This window comes from Folsomia candida, unplaced genomic scaffold (assembly GCF_002217175.1).
Source record: "Folsomia candida strain VU population unplaced genomic scaffold, ASM221717v1 Fcan01_Sc003, whole genome shotgun sequence".
NCBI lineage: Eukaryota > Metazoa > Arthropoda > Collembola > Entomobryomorpha > Isotomidae > Folsomia > Folsomia candida.
This window is the reverse complement of record NW_019091195.1, coordinates 11006384-11025097: the sequence shown is the minus strand read 5'-3', so window position 1 is coordinate 11025097 and position 18714 is coordinate 11006384. Positions and strand designations below refer to the sequence as shown.

The following is an 18714-nucleotide window of genomic DNA, read 5'->3' as shown; positions in this document are numbered from 1 at the left end:
ATTCCTCGTTTGAAGATTGGCGCATGGAGAGCAAAAATATTGACATTCCTCACTCGCTCAACCCGCCAAAGCAGAGCAGACGGAGGGAGAACGACTGACTGCCAGTCAACACCAACACCCACACTCATGGCCAACTTGTAAATAAATAGTGTTGGAATTGTTTGACGACTGTTTCTATAGCTCAAAGGTCTGCCCGTTATTTATCTACTACCCCCTTCATAATTTCTGTAATTATAGTCAATCCTCCATCACCCCCATGACAGATTAAGTGCAATTTTAAATACCTCCTCAACCTCCTATTCAGTATTCCACTATTTAAATACTTTACAGAATCTCATTACAATGCGGTCAACCAGAAGTGCCACGAGGAGGCAGAACGAAGCCCCCACAACAGTTCCCACAACCACACCTCCAAAGCGTTCAAGAACAGTAAAAATTCCAAAAATAGTTGATCCACCTGCTCCAAATACATCAAAAAATCAGAAAACAACTGATCCACCTGCTCCAAAGACAGCAAAAACTCAGAAAACAGTTGATCCTCCTGCTCCGAAGACGGCAAAAATTCAGAAAACAACTGATCCTCCTGCTCCGAAGACGGCAAAAATTCAGAAAACAACTGATCCTCCTGCTCCGAAGACGGCAAAAATTCAGAAAACAACTGATCCTCCTGCTCCGAAGACGGCAAAAATTCAGAAAACATTTGATCTACCTGCAAAAGTTCCGGCCGCAAATTCCAGTCACTTGACGCCCGTAAATGCAAAGAGGAAGAATAAAGTTGATAGCATTTCTAAAGGTATGAGTTTCACTGGTAAGTATGATAATATAGCAATGTGTAATGATTACATTTAACCAATGTTGTAATATATTAATAATTTTCACTGTTTCTAGATCGCTTAAATTGGAAAAGCCGATGTTTTGGAGTGCCTGTCACATCAACTCCGAAACCTGCGAAGCATACAATTACCGTCACCAAAGAAGATATTGATACATGTTTCGGATTTGAGGACTCTGATAACGAAAATTACGACGCTTTGATCTCACCCATAGCAGAGGAACGCTTGTACATTAAGGGAGATGAAGGACATGATGACTTTAACGCTTTGCTAGCTCGATATAAACCAGAAGCAGACGACGATTTGGAAATTCACTTTAACCCAAGCGCAAGACCGAAAACATACAGCAACAGGTAATGAAAATAATCATAGTCTTAAATTAATAATTAATATTACGAAAACAATTGTGTTTATGTTACAAGACAAAAAGCGCAAGACATTCATCCAGAACCACTTGTTCGTCAAAGATCAAATGCAGAAGGTCATCAGAAGAGTTCCAGGAAGACTAAGCTCGACGTAAGTTATTGTTATATTGCATTATTTTTTATTTCGATGCATAAGCTAGATGACATAAACAAGTATTGCATTTTAACAATTTGTAGAAACATGATATGAATTCTGAAGCCCAAAAATGGATGGATCAACAAAACAAAGAATTTGATGATGTTCTTCACGTTCCTTTGATCGTCACAAAGAGAACATAAAAAAATGACAAGTCTCTCCACGTGCACAGTAATAATAATAATTAAGTGAGAAGTTTATATTTGTAGCCCTTGAGCTAAACTCAACTGGCTGACTACATAATAAAAATTTGACAATTGAATGTATGTTTTTTTTGTTATTGCTTTTGCAATGCATGCCAGATTATTATCATGTATTATCGTTGTTGATCCAACTTATTTTGATACTGGATTCTTTCCTTCGTCCGATTCTATTACACGGCGATATGCATTTCCATTTTTCACTGCACATGTTGGGACCTAGAAAAAAAGTTTCGTGAGGCTACATAGTACGTAAACATTTTTATATGCAGGGCCATTACCGTGTTAGACCATTTGCCGTTCTTTTGACAATGGAGCATTCGGGTTCCATGCAATTCATATTCGTCGGTGCAGTCAAACTCGACAGTTTCTCCGATCGCTGCAAATTTTTAACACAATGTCTCAACAAATGGTTCTTGAAGTTATGTGTGTAATTAGTATAACGCTTTTTGCTAATTATATATACCATAGTAGAACTTGACTTTTGAAATAGTGCCCCCAATCGTCGTGCCCGGATAGTGACAGCTCACAACGCCTAATAACACAAACAGATAAATATTAAATGAGAGAGCTCATGAACTTCATGATATGAATTATTATTTAGAGTTTCTCATTGTTTTCCAACATTTTATTCCAACAGCTCTGGACCATTTTCCATTATCCTGGCAAGCAATGATGGGCTGACCCTCCATCATGTAGTTGGGATGACATTCAAATTGAGCCAAGTCGCCAGCTTTATACGGTGGTTTTCCAGTCACGAACCCGTTGTCTGGTGGGGATGGATTAGGACATTCCACCTCTGTTCACAACCATTAACATGCTGATAGTTATGCACTGGCTATCACAATTGCATTATTTTCTCCTTGAATAAGTTGTATATTGGTACCCTTGCAAATTGGAAGTGGATTTGACCATTTCCCGTTTGATTGGCACGTAGCATCAGCAGCACCATCAGCGACATAACCTTGTGGACACGTAAATAGTGCCTTCCCTCCCACGTCCAAGCTCACGATAGAGATTTTGGGTGGTGCTTCAGTTAAAAATAAGCAGAATTTAAGCAATGTCGTCTATTTGCACTGAACGTGCAAACAGCATGATTATATAACGTAATTAAAAAAAGATATCTCATTCTAACCCGTCTCATTCTTCTTGTAGGTGGAGTTGCGTGAAGGATACGCCATTGGTGCCATTGCAGGTAGGAGAGAAATGTCTTGGCATTCTACGTCTGAAGTTTATATACATTCATATATCGACTGAATGAAGATTTAGGATATACTGCTACAATTATATATTTGTCAATGTTTTCGTGAGTTGGACTTACTTTCACATTTTGGTAAGACCCCACTCCAGTTTGCCGAGGGTAGGCAAGTCAATTCTTGAGCACCAACGACGCTGTTACCACCCTGGCACTCGAATGACACCACAGCCCCCAACGCAGAGCTGTTGGTGGAATAAATCAAGGCTGAACTTTCTGGGAGAGGACTGCAATGAGTCTCTGCAAAAATTCAGACAACTTTAAATCGTGTTTTCTTTTTAAAGTATGAGATTTGCAACGAGAGGTGTAGTTAGATAATTGTGTTATCTGCCACATACTTGTAACCTCAATGTTAACTTCGTGAGTATATCTTGCGGGGGTTGAGCATCGGTATGTTCCAGAATCCTCGATCTGTGCGTTGTCAATCGTGAGACGGTATTCTAGGTCTCTATTTCTTCCTGGCAACTCGGCCCATCCTTCTTGATATTCCCTAAGGATAAGGATGGAGCATGATCAGGTGTATAATGTAGAGAGCATAATGCTGATTCCTTTCACATGGCGATCAGTGGTCAGTTACTAGTTTATTATTTAGAGATGTAGATGGAGAAAGTACCTGTGTGTATTTGAAGTTTCCCATTTAGGAGCTAAGTGTGCAAAAAATGAATTTGTGGTCAAAGTAGAATGTTTTAAGGTTTTATGCTGCATTTGACAAAAAAAACATTGTGATTATTTTCGTATGGATTATTACTTCCAAACTTCCGTATCCAGAGACATTCCATGTGCAAAGTAGTGCCCTCAAAGATAAGAAGTTTCCCATCGTTACTTTGAATAATCGAGCCGTTTTCGTATCTGAAGAGTATCGTGGGTGGTTTTCCAACTATTCAATACACAAGACTTGTAAAATTACAAGTTCTTCCTTGACATCTGTTGTATTGCAACTTACGAGCATAATCATAAAATTGGCTCAGGCCTTCACACTTTGGAGTAATTCCCAACCACTGACAAAGACATAGTTATGTATAAGCATAAACAAGGCATTACATTTATAATTTATTAGTTGAAGAATACGATTTTACGATGAAGTTGTATTTTAAATTTTAACACCTACCTGACCAGAAACACACCTTCTCCGTACGGATCCTTTTAGACGAAACTTTCCAATGTCCACGCATCGAGAAGTCTGATCATCAATTATAAATTTAATACGAAATAAATTTTATTAGGAGGGAATACAAAACATTCTCATATAATTATGTAGTTTAATCTCACAAGGACTGTCCCAGTAGGAAACTCTGCATCACCGCTGCCGACTTGACGGTCTGTGAAGAATGTTGCGACGTATTTGTCCAAATTTTTGTATTTACAGGAACCATTGATCATTTGAAGTAGCTCGTCAATATCAAATTCCGTTCCATTCGCTGGTTCACAGCTTGTGTGGTTTGCATTAGTTGTCCAAACTCCGTCATTGCATGCAACTCGCCAACGATTTTTAACTTTAGGTTTGACATTAATACATCTGTACTGGATATCTATGCCGTCCGGAAAGCTGTGGGTATTGAGTTCAAACAATATGATTCGGAATCGTGCTCATGATGATGACAAGAAAGTGAGAGAGATTTAATAACCTGAAATCCATTGAATAATCGACAGGCCTTCCTTCGACAAATGAAACAGCCCCCCTTTCTCTGGGAGGCGATCCACATGCTCGCTTAATCCCATTGTACACATTTTTCATTGTCTCTTTATCCAACTTTTTATTTTTCTTGTCCCCGTTGTCCACGTTGTACTCATTGTATCCACCATGCAAAGTGTTATTTCCCATGTTTGACGGGTGAAAGCATGCTGGTCGACTGGGTCTAAAATCACCTAAAGAATAAAAATTCTTGTTTTGATCTACCCATAAATTAGTGTCATTCCTTTTAGAAGGTATGTACACCTATTAAGGTGCAAGAATGTTGATTCCATAATCGTGACCCATAATTTATGGGTATTTACCTAAGATGCAGGTTGTAGTTCCAGCACTTATTTTTCTAAAATCCCCATCGCACGTATAATCCATCTATCACAAGTAAAAAAACATGTGAGAAATTTTTATAAGACGTCTTGTGATAATTATTCATCACTTATTGGGGTATAATGACCTACTTCCGTTCCATGAGTGACATGCATACCGGATCTGTACCCCTTCTCGTACGTCCCATAGTTGAGTGATGGGAGTTTGCACGGAGCTGTATCAAAAATTGAATTTGTGGTCCACTGTTGTAACTTTTTGAAGTGTATTTAAGACAAAACATTGTTGGTATTTTCGTACCTGGAACACACTCGGGACTTGGGTCTCCCACGTCGAACTCTCCATACCTAGAATGATTTTTATCAATATTTGAGTACCTTCATCGGATAACCCGTTAAACATGATAAAATCATACCAGCATACGAGCTTGCTAGGCCCTCGGAGAGCATAACCCTTGGTGCATTTCAATTCAATTGCAATTCCATGTTTTATCAAGTCCATGAACACAAGTCCCTTGGTCTTCTCGTAGAACGTTCCATGAATTAAGTAGGGTACTTTGCAAGGTACTGCACAACAAATATGATTGCGCATTGCATGCTTAGATATTTCTAATTACGTTTAGTTATAATTATTCTCATCAATGTAAATACATACGTACATGCACTGCATTGCGGCAGCTTTGGTTTCCACCGACCCTGCACGCATTTGATTGTTTCGTTCGGGAGGTTCACCCCAAAGCCGTGGGTACAACTGACTCGAACGACTGAACCATGAGAATATGTTTGATTTATATCTTCACCAGCTTGGATAGTCTCTTTTTGAATGTAGGGATCATGATCAAGTCTGAAATTAGCATTATATATGACGATTCACATAAAATTGAGCATAAAATCTATACAATTAAGTACAAACCCCGAACAAACCGATGGAGCTGAAAATAATGACACATAGTTTGCATGAGTTTTCAGTTTTTAAAATGCGTTTAATAGCGCAAAGCAGACCTTCCTCATAGTCGTCCTCATCTTCTCCTTCCACTTTGTGGTGTTTCCTTGAACCCCTTTTTCCCCCACCGTCCCCACCTCTTCCACCAAATTGCTTATTTCGCATTGCAGCACTTCCGGCTTACCACAAGATATAATAAATTATAACGTCGGTAACAATGTTGCTTTTTATGAACGCATGTTATTAACATTTGTCAGCTCATCTCATCTCATACCCTGTTTTGCACCAGCTTTTCGCTTTCTCCGAATGGATCTTGCAGATCGTACAGATCGTACCCAGCGAAAGTTTGGATGTTGAGATGCAATGCACCTGAATTTTGAAATTTACAATTCGTAAAAAATTCTCACATTTTCTTATTGAAATAATTAATCGAATAAATAATAGGACTCATGAGAAAACTTCACACCTTGGTGTTTCCGCTTTCGGGGACCTGGAAAAATGTACATTCACATACACAAGTGAGTTACAGTATAATATGCATGCAAATATTTCCTAGATATTTGGGCTCACCATTCGGCCTTTATACAAGTTTTTCCTGGTGGCCTAGAATAAAAAAAAAGTCTAGGTCAAATTCAAACTCTCGTCATTCTCCTCTTTTCACACCAACCAACACACTAAAATTATATACATATAAATCTTTTTTAGAGCTTGGTGCGAGGAGCAGAAATGCAGTCCGGGGCTCTTTCATGTTTGATACAATAAAAATAAAAATAGGTTATTATTATCAATTACCCATCTGCAAGGACATATCCCTTCTCACAGTCAAACATAATCTGACGATTGTTTGCCACCTTTGTGACATAGTTCCTGTAATCGTAGAGACCCATGTTGCCCACGAGCAAAACTCGACCATTCGGTATGACTCCGGGGAATTTGCAGAAAGCTGTGAACAATAAAAACGTACACGCCATTGACTCCAGAAATCTGTGAAAGTCACTTATATTTTTAAAAAAACTTTCTCACTTTGGTTGCAAACTGGAGGTTCCCCAACCCAGTTCCCATACTGGCATTCTAATAAAAGTCGTAACGTTACCGTTTAAAATTCAATAAGAATATTGGCATGTATTATTTTCGGTTTTACCCGTCACATTGTTTCCAAGCAGAACATAGCCGTCTCTGCAAGTGAACCGTGCTTTCATCCCGTGCTCAGTTTTTGGTGCTATGACCATCCCATGGCGTGGAGCTTTGGGAAGATTTTTACACCGAGCTAGCATAGTGCGTGGGAAGAAGAGAAAGTGAATCATTTCATGCACAATTTATGAGAGAACTATGCCATGAAACAGTAAAATTCAATCAAGGAAAAGCACTAAAATAATTTAGCTCCTCTGTCGAGTGCATTTTATTTTCCGTCCTAACTAATTTTTTGTTTGTTATACATACTTGCAGTATGTAAATAAATGTGAGTAAAATTATTGAATAGACGTACCTGGTTGGCATTTTGGAGCATGTGACCACGAGCCATTGTGACAAGCTGGTGGTGAAATTAGATGTGAAGCTTCATAATGAGTTTCGCATTTGACACCTGGAACAATCCACAAAATCATTTTAACTTTGCCTTTTGTTTGCTAATTTACCCTAAATTAAATACTAAATTAAATTAAATACTAAAAGATGTTCGCTTCCTCTACATTAGTGAGCCAAACAAAACCAAACCACACCGATTGATTTTCCATGAGCTATTGTCGTTCCAGGTTTTAGAATGATTTCCTTGATTGGTGGCACAGTAGTTAGATTTGTGCTGTCTGGAGGGAGTGGTGCAGTTGTGGGGGGAGGCAACGTAGGTTCAGATTCATCCTTCATCGTCACATTTCCAAAAGGAATTATAGGAACTTTACAGGGGGCTAAATGAGACGAGCAAAGAAGAAAAGCTATAATTTCTCTCTTTCCATGAATATTCGAACTTTAAACATTTGTTTTAGATGGCATTTAATAGTTCAGAAAGGAAAAGGTCATGAAATTGATACTGCTTGAATTTGAATGTATAATAAAACTAGGGTATGGAATTGGAGTAAGTCCAGACCAAGACAGAGAGGTGGTGGGTATCTCCACTGTCCATCGATGCTGTAAAGGATGAAAATTATTATTTACAATAAGAACACTGTAAATTTCAATAACCAAGCCACCTGCAAACGGTCGAGGTGTTGCCGACCAGCGTCATGCCGTCGTAGCATCGGAATATGATGGAGGCGCCTAGGGCCGTCCCATGATCATGATTTTCCATCCATCCGTTGTGAAGATAGCCATTGTTGATTTCACCGCAATTGATCTCTAGTCCATATCCATCATCAGAATTCCATACATTTTACAACCATGACTCATGTCATGATATTTGATAATGAAATGACAAGTATTATAAAACTACTACGAACTATGCTTGCAGAGGCAATTTTTTAAAGTGGGAGACACCCGGATTTCACCTATCAACATCAATATGTCGTGAATGCGTGATTTCAAATATTTTGTGAAGCTGGTAATTTCCTGACCTTTTCCTTGCCTAAACTACTGCCGAAAAAATATTATTATTTGGAGTAATAATAGGTATACCGAGACATTTGGGCATGGTTGAATGAGACCACGTGTTATCAGAAGTACAAACAGAACGGTCTGATGTCCCTTCAAAAGTCATTGTCGGTTGACAATGGAAAATTACAACCGCGTGCAGTGTAGTCCTTGTCCCCTCAAGCCATCCTGCAAGAATACACCTCTTCCACACTGAGACATGACAGATTGATTCTTCATGCAAATGATTTCTATTTAAAAAATCTCAAAATTTCGAATATTTCTCCAAGAAATCCTTATCGACAATTTTGAAAGGAAATTTTTAAACTGTTTTAAATTGTCTATGTTCTTACTCCTCAAGATGAATAGAATTTGAGAGTTTAATAATTAGTGAAAACTGATGCTGGCATGGATTAGAACTGTTGATAAATTACTTATGGTTCAAAGGGAGAAAGTTACATGGGTAATCTAAATGAAAATGTTATGACGCTATATTATATTGACTTTTATTGAACCGTTAATAGTGTGTGTGAACATTTGTATGTCTTTGGATGATCAAGACCTTTAAGCATTCTGTATTTTTAATTTAAAGTTTCAATTTACCATTTGGTAGAATTCCGGGACTTCCACAATTAATTTCTGGTCAAACAGAGAAAGCAAACAAGCAATAAAAGCGTGATATTGAACAATCTGCACATTCATTTATAAACGCTAGTTTCACATGCACGGTTTTCACATACCTTTGCACTGAATGTCCGAACCTTTCATAAAAACCCAATCAAAAAATAGTTAAGTTTTACTAAATACTGTGACAAAACCGGTAAATATATAGAAAACCAACATGAATAAAATAGCAGTTATCTTACCTGACCATCTCTTGTTTGGACCACACCTATGTACACCAATCGAATATGTGTTTATATAATTTGGAATTTATTACTGTACATAAATCAAAGGAAAGGATGTCTATCACCAAACTATTACCTTCGTGTTCCATCTCCAACCAACATGTAACCATACTTGCATTTGTAAGTTATAACAGAGTTGAAAGAAAGTGACGAATACTCGACATTCCCATTTCCAGGGTTCTCCGGAATTGGACATTGCACGGCTTGAGGCAAAAGCAACAAAGAATAAAAAAGACATGTAAAAGGGTTGTTTATTGCAACCACAAGACACAGATTGCATAGAACTTTTTGTTAGAGGAAGAAGGAAGTCGGGTTTGACTTTCCCCAGGAGACCGTATGTATAGCAAAGTTGATGCTACATATGGATTCCCGTAACCAGGAAGGAGAGGAAACGATCTCCTAACTGAAGAAAGAAATATATAACTTTACTCACGGACGCAAGTCGGCAAATCTTTTGGAGTCCAGGTCCCATCAGACTGACAATAGACGTTTATTATTTACTTAAATATCCCTAATAACACGTGCATAAAAACATACGGAGGGGGAAAAGCATAATTCTTTCACCTGACAAGTATGTTTTTGACGCCCAACCAGGTCAAAACCAGGTTGGCAAACGTAAGTCATTTCACACCCTACGTGAACGCATTCTCCTTCACGACGTCCATTTAAAATGTCTTGAGGCTGAATAAAATTGAGAATTAAATTTTGTACGTCACGAAAATATGTAGTTGCATTCGGGTTATGTCGTTATTGAACAATCAGAATTGCACAGATATTAGATCATAATCCGTAACACCATTTGCTTGCTTACCTCTCCACAACTTTTCGCTATACGTAGCAGCAGGCACAAAAAGTTTTCCAATTTCATAATGAGCTGTTCATGAAAAGGAAGCTACTAAGCAAGTCTAATCGCTTTCACTCATAGGATTTCGTTTGAAAAGTTTGTGTTATTAGCTCGCCCTGCGTAGCACGAGAGCTATTGAATTCCTCGTGTCCGTCCGTTGACCAGTTTTTTGCATTAATTGATGCGATTTAAAAAGTCCCTGGTCCATTTTTTCATAAATTAATAGCACCGTTAGCATCTGACAATCGGAAAAACCAAGTGATGCGAAAGAATTGGGGGATCTGATTCATAAAGCACCAATAATGCATACTAGACGGCGGATTGTATTAGACAATTTTGACATAAATTTTTCAAAATTATCGTTGATCATGGGTAGGTAATTCTGCACCAGTGATGCACAATTTTTGGACTTTCCTCGATGCATAATAATTATTGATCTATTTTGTTTAATTTTTCTGCACCATTGGTGAAATATTGCATAAACATTATTTATCTACTTTGTTGGATTTTTCTGCACCATTGGTGCATAATTGCATAAAAATTATGCACCTATTTTGTTGGATTTTTCTGCACCTTTGGGGCAAGTTATAACCAAATCATTATTACAGGGTGAGCTACTTCTAACGTTACTACGGTCAGACTAGCTGAAAACCGCACTAATGTTGCAGATTAACCGATACATACAAGTTGTTGGATCTGCCATCCCTTACCCTTGAAATCATGTCAAATTTGTGTTCAAAATTTCCCTATTTTTTCTGCGTCATTAATGCAAAATCTAATCAAAATCATATTTCTATTTTCTCCGCTTATTGTGTACCATCGGTGTGAAGAATCTGCCACAGAATTTTTGAAAATTCAGAAATGATAAATTCAGAATAAGTTTTCTTGGCCTGATGTTTGTTTCGTCTGCCACATGACGTGATCATAGTTACAAGTGTTTTAAATTAAATGACGTAATTTCTATGCATTTCTAAATGACACTTTTTGACATGATCCCATATACATTTAATATCGGATAAACGCGACTATATCGACGTGAATATATAAGGCGAATATGCAAATATATCGTTTGACTCATTCTGTCGTAGCATTGCAGGGCGAGCTACTTTTAACGTTACGACGGTTTATTAAAGTTTTGGACAATCTTACGAGTGAGAGGCTGAGCTTTGTGCATACATATTTGTGCCAATCTTGAGAGACTTACGTTCACAAGTAATGTCCGGACCAAACCATTTTGCAGTTCCGTTGTATAAAAAGCATTTCGTTCTAGATTACGGAAAAAGAAGATTTAAAACCTATTCTGAATAGTATGGAGGACTTTCAGGTTAAGAAATGTAAAATTAAGGATACAAAAACTTACCTTGCAAAACCTTTGGTGATGTAGCCCGGAAGACATTGATATTGAAGGGAGAAATCCAGGTCGAAGGTCTTCTGATCAAGAGGACCATTATGTCTCGCATGCTCAATTATTGGGGGCGATGTGCAAAAGGCTATTTTTTCGTAATGTGTGTCAAAATTACAAAAGACAAAATGAACAAAGTGTTGGACTTACTATTTTTTTGGCACGAGGGAGCTGTTCCACTCCACGATCCTAAAAGATTTCAACCATTTTAACCATTTATATAACCAGTGCTCTTCTTTGACCTGGACGCTTGACTGAATGAGAGATTTTGTTGCCTTTTGGATATGCTGTAGCACTAGGTGAGTGTATGTGAAGGTAAGTTTTATTACATGGCCACATTTGCGCCCGACACACCCCCTCAAAGACGAAGCCTATGCTAAACTGTTTTCATTAAAAACTTCACCAAAAATGCCATTTTGATCAGATTTTGATCATTTTCTTTATCCCAGGCAGTTGTTTTATCGTGTCCGACATCGATTTTAGTCTTTAATTTTTTTAGGTATTATTTGTAAGCTTTCCTACCCACTCCAGTGTTCGAAAAAAATCAACAAAGTTGAGTTTGACAAAGAAACTATGCAAGATCAAGAAAATACTAAATTAGAAAAATCCGATTAAAATTGGACTTTTTGGTAAAAATTTAAATGAACTTTAAATGAAACAGGGAATTTTTAGACGGATTTTGAAGTTGGTAATTTTTGTGGTTTTTGTCACTTTGAGAGGGTGTGTCGGGACCATAAAAACCTCCTTCACTTTTCAACCACCGAGTACTTACTCCACCATATCTACTGATAAATGGTATCAAAATCTGCGAGTCTGTCCGTAAAGGGTGGTCCTGATTAGTTAGCCATTCCACACACCGGCGTTTTTTTCATTACAACAATAGAAAAGTGGTTACAGAAAAAATTTCGTTGAGTATTTTGTCTTATGTATTACACTTTCCGTGAGAGTTGTACATTACAGCTTATTATAGAGCATGTATCATATTACTAAACAAGACTTGTTTTGGGCACATTTATTATGTTGCAACATTTTTATGTGGTAAAATAAAAATGAATACCCACCATCCGCCTGGCACACCTGTAGAAACAGAAATATCTATAAAATGACTTCCTCGACATCCATAAACGTGATTGAAATCTATAATGCAATACTATATTCAATTCGGTAATGAAATTATGGGGTTTGAAATGGAAATGGTTGGAATCGAGTTAAGTATAGTATTTTATGTAAAGCCCCTCTTTCTTTCCTTATATTTGAATCTCAAACTCACCCTCTCCTCCATCCCGATAACCTTAAATCCATCAGGGCATGAATACGTTGCTTTAGACCCAAAGAATTTCCCATTTGCGTGAACTTCTCCAAGTTCCAGCGGACTTTCTGGATCGTTACATTCTCGCTCTGTGAGGAGAATTATGCACATATTACAGGGACGCATGATTATACCATAAAATCCATTTTATGTATGTGTCACTTGAAATGTCACTTATGGAAGCCAAAAATATCGTTATACCTGGTTTGACACAACTGAGACCACAAGCTGTAAAGAAACAAAGCGGGTGATAAGGCTGCTAGTAGGGAAAATTAGTATAGCTATTTATTTACCTCCGTCGCACATGCATTTCTTCCGTTTACTTTTGCAGTCTTCGTCGTTTGTGCACTTTCTAAGACAAGTCCTTCCTTGCAATTGAGCTACATAAGTGAACATGTTTCAATGCAAAGTGTTTCATTAATGCATGCACTGAGAAATTTCGATTGAAATTTGTCGGCCATTTATGTCGTTTTCATATTCGTTCCCCATGGATCAACAATTTGATATTTTATGAATTGTAAGGACACTTTACAAGGGGAATATTACATATGTACATATGTATGTGTTCAAAGTATGTAAAAGTAACGATTCAAGTACCCACCCACCCTTCTATCCAATACAATCGCCCCATCAAAGATGCCAAATGAACGTACTTATGTATGCATAAACTAGAAATACCGTGCTCACCTTGTGCTTCATCCCGAGGGCATAAGTCGGATGGGACGTTTCGGGGATTTTTATAAAAGAGACGGCTGGGGGACTGGGCATATATTTCAGGAGAATTGCGGTGCCATGATATTGCAGAAGCTGTAATGATCAAAGGAAACCGTATTACTCCTCGTATGTCCAAATTCCAGTGTGAGCCAAAGCTCGGATATATATGAAAATATAAACCCACAAAAATAGGCAACTACGCAATATGCAAACACTATCAGAAATATGAAAATATACCAATTTCATGCATTGCCTATTGACATATTTTTTGATAGGTGACTTGATTTTAATTAAAATGAGTTAATTATGTGTATCTAAGTCATACCTGCAATAGCTGCACACAGCATCCATCCGAGCATAAGCTCCACAGTGAGATGGTTTGAAGTTGAGCGTATCATTTTTCTGCGCTGCTGCTACTGCACGTTTTTTAACCCGTGTAGTCACAAACTTGCGAATTTCACTTCATGAAACCTTAATCCAGACTGATGGGCTTTGTGATCAAGCGGACAATCTACATCTCTTCTCTCTCCAAGGGTTGAGACCAGGACGAGGACACAAGAGAAGAACAAAACGCATGCACTCGTGAGTGGCCCGAGCGAAGGAAATCTCGAGACTGAGCTCTATACGTTTGACTTTCTCTTTTCAGTCACGTTCCCCAGTCTCAAGTAGTAGTCAGGAAGAGTGAAAGTGGTTTTGGCTCTGTCGCTGGAGCCAGAGATAGAGAGAGACGAAGACGAAGAAGGATAATGTAATGTGAAGAGCAGGCTCGAGTGAAGCCTTGCGCCTTAACCAAGGAAAACACTATTGATTTCCTCAAGAACTAAACTGGCCTAGGCTCAACCTACAATCGTTTGCTGGAATCCAATTTCTCGGATTCTTATCAAAGTGCTTTTTCTACTTCGTGCTTCCTTCTTGCTCTTGGTTCACAATACCAACTTTGGAATTTATGCCATTGGACCACCACTACTACTACTACGTCTTGGTTGTAGATCCTTTTGGAGGTCTCCAGTTTTTGCTTGTCTATGCAATTTTAGAATAATGTAGGTCATAGAGTCAAGTTTTTGTGGATTACACACATCGTAAAACTAGAACTTGGGTTTTATTTGATATTTTGGTACTGCGACAAAAATTTAACAATGTGTATAGTGTAGTTGGCTTTAAGGTTCGAATACAATGAAAATGGCAGAGTCAAATTATTATTACATGATAAATTACTCTAATCACGCCAATCCAGAATCATTATTTTTATGTACATAATCGGACTACGCTAATTATTTTTCTATTGTTTTAGCGGCTTGATGCTGCTTTGGCTGACTGTTCTTCGTATTTCTTCATGCGTTCTTCTACCACTGGTCTAAAGTGGCGAATTAGCCCCTAAATTGAGAAAATTGAAAAATAATTTAAGAACGATTATACACATGTATGTACATATTTTCCACACAGTAATTTAGTGAGTAAAATGGCAAATGTTAAACGTGATTAAAGCAAAATACCTGAACCGGCCAGGCTGCACCATCTCCCAAAGCACAAATAGTATGACCTTCAATTTGTTTACTGATTTCCCATAACATGTCAATTTCCTCAGGTTTTGCTTGTCCCTTCACTGAAGCATAATTTACAATGATAGAATTAATTATAATAAACCGTAGTAACGTTAGAAGTAGCTCACCCTGTCATAATGATTGAGACAGAACTTTGCACCGAAGGTGCGGAATAAGCCAACAAAATAGATCACAACTCTTATATATTCATTATATATATGCCGTTTATGGTGCAAAAGATTCGGCCCGCCATTGCACCATTAGTGCAGAATTAGCGACCATTCGGGTTATATAATTTTGAAAACTTTGTCAAAATTGTATGATCATTTCTCCCGGATATTCTGTACTATTGGTGCGTTTTGCATCCCATCCCCCAATTATTTCGCATCATTTTGTGTTACCGATTATTAGATATCAACTGTGCTATTTATTTACTAAAAAAATTCGATCCAGTTTGTTCAATACCAATGGTGCGCCTAACATAATCAATAATTGTGAAGGGGATTTTTAATTAGCATCAATTCATGCAAAAAACTCGTTAACAGACAGACAGACAGACGGACGGACAAGAGGAATTCAATAGCTCCCGTGCTACGCAGGGTGAGCTAATAATACTATAAATTTGAAGTTAATGGTACTGAAAGCTTACCAAACCTAGCCATGATTTTGTTCATCCATCCCACCCCTTCACGACATGGTGTACATTGTCCACATGATTCATGTCTTGAGTAATTTTGAATTAATTTTATATAATTAGAAATATATACTCAGGGCGAAAGGATATGGTTCAAACTTGTATACTCATTCTTACTTATAAAATTCTATCAACCGGTGAATAGCTTTAATGACATCGGTCTGCTTGTTCATTACAATCAAAGCCGCAGTTCCAAGACCAGTCTGCGCAGCTACTAATCCGTCAAAGTCCATGGGTACATCGTCGCATACACTGCAAATTAACAAAGTCAATTAGCATTACTCACTCTAATGTCCCGTGTACATCTTTATTCAAATTAACCTTTTAGGGATGATGGGAGTTGAAGAACCACCAGGAATTACTCCTGTAAAACATAGAAATAGGAGAATCAAAATCACGCGCCTAGTGTATACTATAAATAAATATAATCATTATACCCAATAAGTTATCCCAACCACCAATAATTCCTCCGCAATGTCGTTCAATAAGGTCCCTGAAACCAAATTACATAAATTGCTTGGTGTTACTACTTGGTAATGCTCGATAATGATATTAATTCAGAACTAATTGTGCTATTACTTGAGCGGAATCGACATTTCTTCTTCGACTGTGCATGGGTAATTTACATGACCTAAAGTAATCAGAAAATTGTATTTTTAATTTAAATGCGTTTCCACAAACCATAAAAAATGACATCTGTATATTATCATATTTAAAGCATGTAAATTACCAGAAATATTGAACAATTTCGTTCCAGAATTTCTCGTTCTTCCAAAACTAAGAAACCATTCTCCTCCACGCCTACAAATTGATGGTGCTACTGCAACAGTTTCAACGTTTGCGACTGTCGTCGGACAACCAAACACTCCAACATCAGCTGCAAACCAGAACCAATTCATTATATAAAAAAATAAAATCATTATGGGATACACTCATTATGAGGAAGTCGCACCAGGAAATGGGGGCTTCAGTCTAGGCTTTCCTTGTTTGCCTTCCAGTGATTCAATAAGCGCAGTCTCCTCGCCACAGATATAGGCACCAGCTCCTCTATGCATAAAAATGTCAAAGTCGTAACCGGATCCACATGCATTTTTGCCAATCAATCCAGCTTGATAAGCCTGTTAACAGAATGTGTAAAATATGACACTAACTTTACATTTTAGAGAATTGCATTATTACCTCATTGATAGCTAGTTGCATGTTCGATGCTTCGTTATAAAATTCTCCTCGGATATAGATATAAGCAGCACGAGCTCCCATAGCTCTACCAGCAACTAAACACCCCTCAACCAACTTGTGTGGGTCATGGCGCATAATTTCACGGTCCTTACAAGTTCCTGGTTCTCCCTCGTCAGCATTGACCACCAAATATTTAGGCCTTATATAAAATAAAAATTAAAGAATTTCAAAACAAAAATAATAGCTTCATAAAATCATTCCTACCTTCCATCGCCAGGCTTATTCATAAAACTCCATTTCATTCCGGTCGGGAATCCAGCCCCACCCCGACCTCGGAGGCCTGATGTTTTGATTTCTTGTATAATCCAATCTGACCCCTTGAGCAGGATTTCTTTTAATAAATTAAATAAAGTCACACAGTTAGGTATTTATACAACTCATGATAAAAGATGCATTTATACAAATATTATAAATGCTGGTTTAATCGATGTGTCTGAAACTAGTTTAGTTAGGCAGACACGTGTGGACAAAATCGTGTACATTGTACCAAAAATGCCTCTCTGAGATTCCAAAATTACTAGTTAATCGTTGATCGTTTCTAATACAATGCCTTGAGATCAAGTACATCAGTTGGGAATGGTTCTTCATTTTACTTGGTGATAGTAATAAGTAACTTGAAAATGAATTTAAACTATGTGAAAGTTTAAACTTAACTGACCCTTCGTTTTATACCAATCCCCTCGCTTGAGGGCTCCCTTCAGTCGCCAGTCGTGCCGACCATAAAGATTTGTGAATATCCTGTCTTCATCGCTCAACGGGCCAAATTTGGTCTACCAATTTATATGTCACCAATCAATAAATTATTGCTAACAAATATGAAAAGTGCAACTTCGAAAGTCGAAATTTACCTTTGCCGGTGCAGCAGCAGCAGCAGCGGCAGCATTATTTTGTACAGCCGATGTCGTAAGTTGCCTTGCCTGTCGTAAACAACAAAATGATTAGCGCAGTGAGAAATTGATAACCAGCTGCTTCTGCAGTTGATTAAATTTTAATGAGTAATACCAAAATCCTAGAAAACTGATGAGCCATCATTTTCCTGACGTAATTTTAATAGCAATAACGGACGGATCAAAGGGGAGGAGTTGCAGGCTTCCTTTTGAGGCTTTCGTCCACGAAGGAAAGCACAAATTTCGTGCAAACCTCAAACACTGGTGAAAGTTTGTTTACTGCACTGACCAGATGAAGGTTTGGTTTGGAGATTATTCTTGCGAGTGGAAGACACAAGAGTTGAGTTTTTGAAGCGAGTTGTGCTGTCTGTGTCACATGTCTTCCCACTTTGCCCCAAAAATCTCAAGGTCTCATCTTCCCCGTTCCGTTGCCTGCAGTCTCAACAAGTCTCAATTTCACCCATTTCTGAATTCAATACGTGATAATGCGATCCGTGATTTATTTATGCCGTGTCATAAATTGTTTTCGAATAAAAATAACTATAGAATGAGTGAGTCACATTGATGGTTGCCTGAAATTATAATAAATAGTCAAAATTGTAACCACCATTTTCATCGACAAGGCGTTTAACAATGTAAAATTATGATACGCTAATGCACTATTATATTAAGCTCGCTGCTTAGGATTAATATCTCCGCTTACCAATGACTCAGAGTCTATGGGCAAAGAAACAAATAAGAAACTTGAGACCCAGTTTGTAAGACAGTTTGATAAAAATGCATGGAACATATATGTAGGGTTCTCATGTTGGAGA

At 37.8% G+C, this 18714-nt stretch overlaps 3 protein-coding genes across 7 annotated transcripts; 1 reads left to right on the top strand and 2 right to left on the bottom strand.

Moving 5' to 3' along the window:
- The first annotated feature begins 50 nt into the window (after window positions 1–50).
- On the top strand, window positions 51–1643 carry LOC110846336 (mucin-2). Of its 2 annotated transcripts, none has more exons than XM_022093052.2 (5): window positions 51–187; window positions 331–793; window positions 889–1186; window positions 1256–1349; window positions 1436–1643. In XM_022093052.2, exons 2-5 carry the CDS (start codon window positions 343–345, stop codon window positions 1535–1537), a joined length of 945 nt encoding a protein of 314 aa, XP_021948744.1. In that variant the 5' UTR covers window positions 51–187; window positions 331–342; the 3' UTR covers window positions 1538–1643. The 2 variants fall into 2 exon arrangements, with proteins under 2 accessions (XP_021948744.1, XP_021948743.1); XM_022093051.2 differs by having other exon boundaries at window positions 53–187; window positions 331–808.
- On the bottom strand, window positions 1573–14148 carry LOC110846335 (sushi, von Willebrand factor type A, EGF and pentraxin domain-containing protein 1). 4 transcript variants are annotated; one of them, XM_022093050.2, is made up of 46 exons: window positions 13864–14148; window positions 13512–13631; window positions 13118–13204; window positions 13026–13052; window positions 12786–12913; window positions 12577–12592; window positions 11666–11704; window positions 11474–11603; window positions 11318–11379; window positions 10081–10097; window positions 9834–9950; window positions 9703–9745; window positions 9346–9472; window positions 9228–9253; window positions 9102–9122; window positions 8965–9000; window positions 8407–8550; window positions 7521–7703; window positions 7289–7384; window positions 6944–7069; window positions 6826–6873; window positions 6595–6745; window positions 6373–6405; window positions 6269–6292; window positions 6077–6171; window positions 5862–5981; window positions 5773–5791; window positions 5519–5703; window positions 5276–5426; window positions 5161–5207; window positions 4995–5077; window positions 4845–4908; window positions 4475–4715; window positions 4119–4395; window positions 3958–4029; window positions 3793–3847; window positions 3598–3726; window positions 3463–3493; window positions 3188–3339; window positions 2916–3089; window positions 2730–2819; window positions 2481–2624; window positions 2220–2393; window positions 2061–2129; window positions 1876–1973; window positions 1573–1813 (listed from the first exon to the last, which is right to left on the bottom strand). In XM_022093050.2, exons 1-46 carry the CDS (start codon window positions 13934–13936, stop codon window positions 1730–1732), a joined length of 4428 nt encoding a protein of 1475 aa, XP_021948742.1. In that variant the 5' UTR covers window positions 13937–14148; the 3' UTR covers window positions 1573–1729. The 4 variants fall into 4 exon arrangements, with proteins under 4 accessions (XP_021948742.1, XP_021948741.1, XP_035705617.1 ...); XM_022093049.2 differs by lacking the exons at window positions 8407–8550; window positions 8965–9000 and adding exons at window positions 7883–7923; window positions 7986–8130; XM_035849724.1 differs by lacking the exons at window positions 8407–8550; window positions 8965–9000; window positions 11666–11704; ... (4 more) ...; window positions 13512–13631; window positions 13864–14148 and adding exons at window positions 7883–7923; window positions 7986–8130 and having other exon boundaries at window positions 10081–10143.
- A 448-nt stretch (window positions 14149–14596) lies between these two features.
- Window positions 14597–18257, bottom strand: LOC110845578 (NADH dehydrogenase [ubiquinone] flavoprotein 1, mitochondrial). Its single transcript, XM_022092025.2, has 14 exons — window positions 18015–18257; window positions 17861–17929; window positions 17671–17782; window positions 17217–17343; window positions 16953–17151; window positions 16726–16891; window positions 16504–16650; window positions 16353–16404; window positions 16211–16266; window positions 16095–16137; window positions 15891–16025; window positions 15729–15802; window positions 15032–15141; window positions 14597–14912 (listed from the first exon to the last, which is right to left on the bottom strand). The coding sequence occupies exons 1-14, from the start codon at window positions 18042–18044 to the stop codon at window positions 14826–14828; spliced, it is 1407 nt and encodes a 468-aa protein (XP_021947717.1). The 5' UTR covers window positions 18045–18257; the 3' UTR covers window positions 14597–14825.
- Between the last annotated feature and the right edge of the window lie 457 nt (window positions 18258–18714).

Coding starts and splice junctions, on each gene's coding strand:
- LOC110846335 (XM_022093049.2), bottom strand. CDS start 13,936: ATGATACGCTCAACTTCAAACCATCTCACTGTGGAGCTTATGCTCGGA. Junction 7,704..7,882: donor CCCACCACCTCTCTGTCTTG/GTCTGGACTTAC, acceptor CGTCTCATTTAG/CCCCCTGTAAAGTTCCTATA. Junction 7,070..7,288: donor TGCTCCAAAATGCCAACCAG/GTACGTCTATTC, acceptor GCACTATGCTAG/CTCGGTGTAAAAATCTTCCC.
- LOC110846336 (XM_022093051.2), top strand. CDS start 343: ATGCGGTCAACCAGAAGTGCCACGAGGAGGCAGAACGAAGCCCCCACA. Junction 1,187..1,255: donor CCGAAAACATACAGCAACAG/GTAATGAAAATA, acceptor TTATGTTACAAG/ACAAAAAGCGCAAGACATTC. Junction 1,350..1,435: donor CCAGGAAGACTAAGCTCGAC/GTAAGTTATTGT, acceptor AACAATTTGTAG/AAACATGATATGAATTCTGA.
- LOC110845578 (XM_022092025.2), bottom strand. CDS start 18,044: ATGATGGCTCATCAGTTTTCTAGGATTTTG. Junction 17,930..18,014: donor ATCAGTTTTCTAGGATTTTG/GTATTACTCATT, acceptor TGTTTACGACAG/GCAAGGCAACTTACGACATC. Junction 16,892..16,952: donor TGCAACTAGCTATCAATGAG/GTAATAATGCAA, acceptor TTCTGTTAACAG/GCTTATCAAGCTGGATTGAT.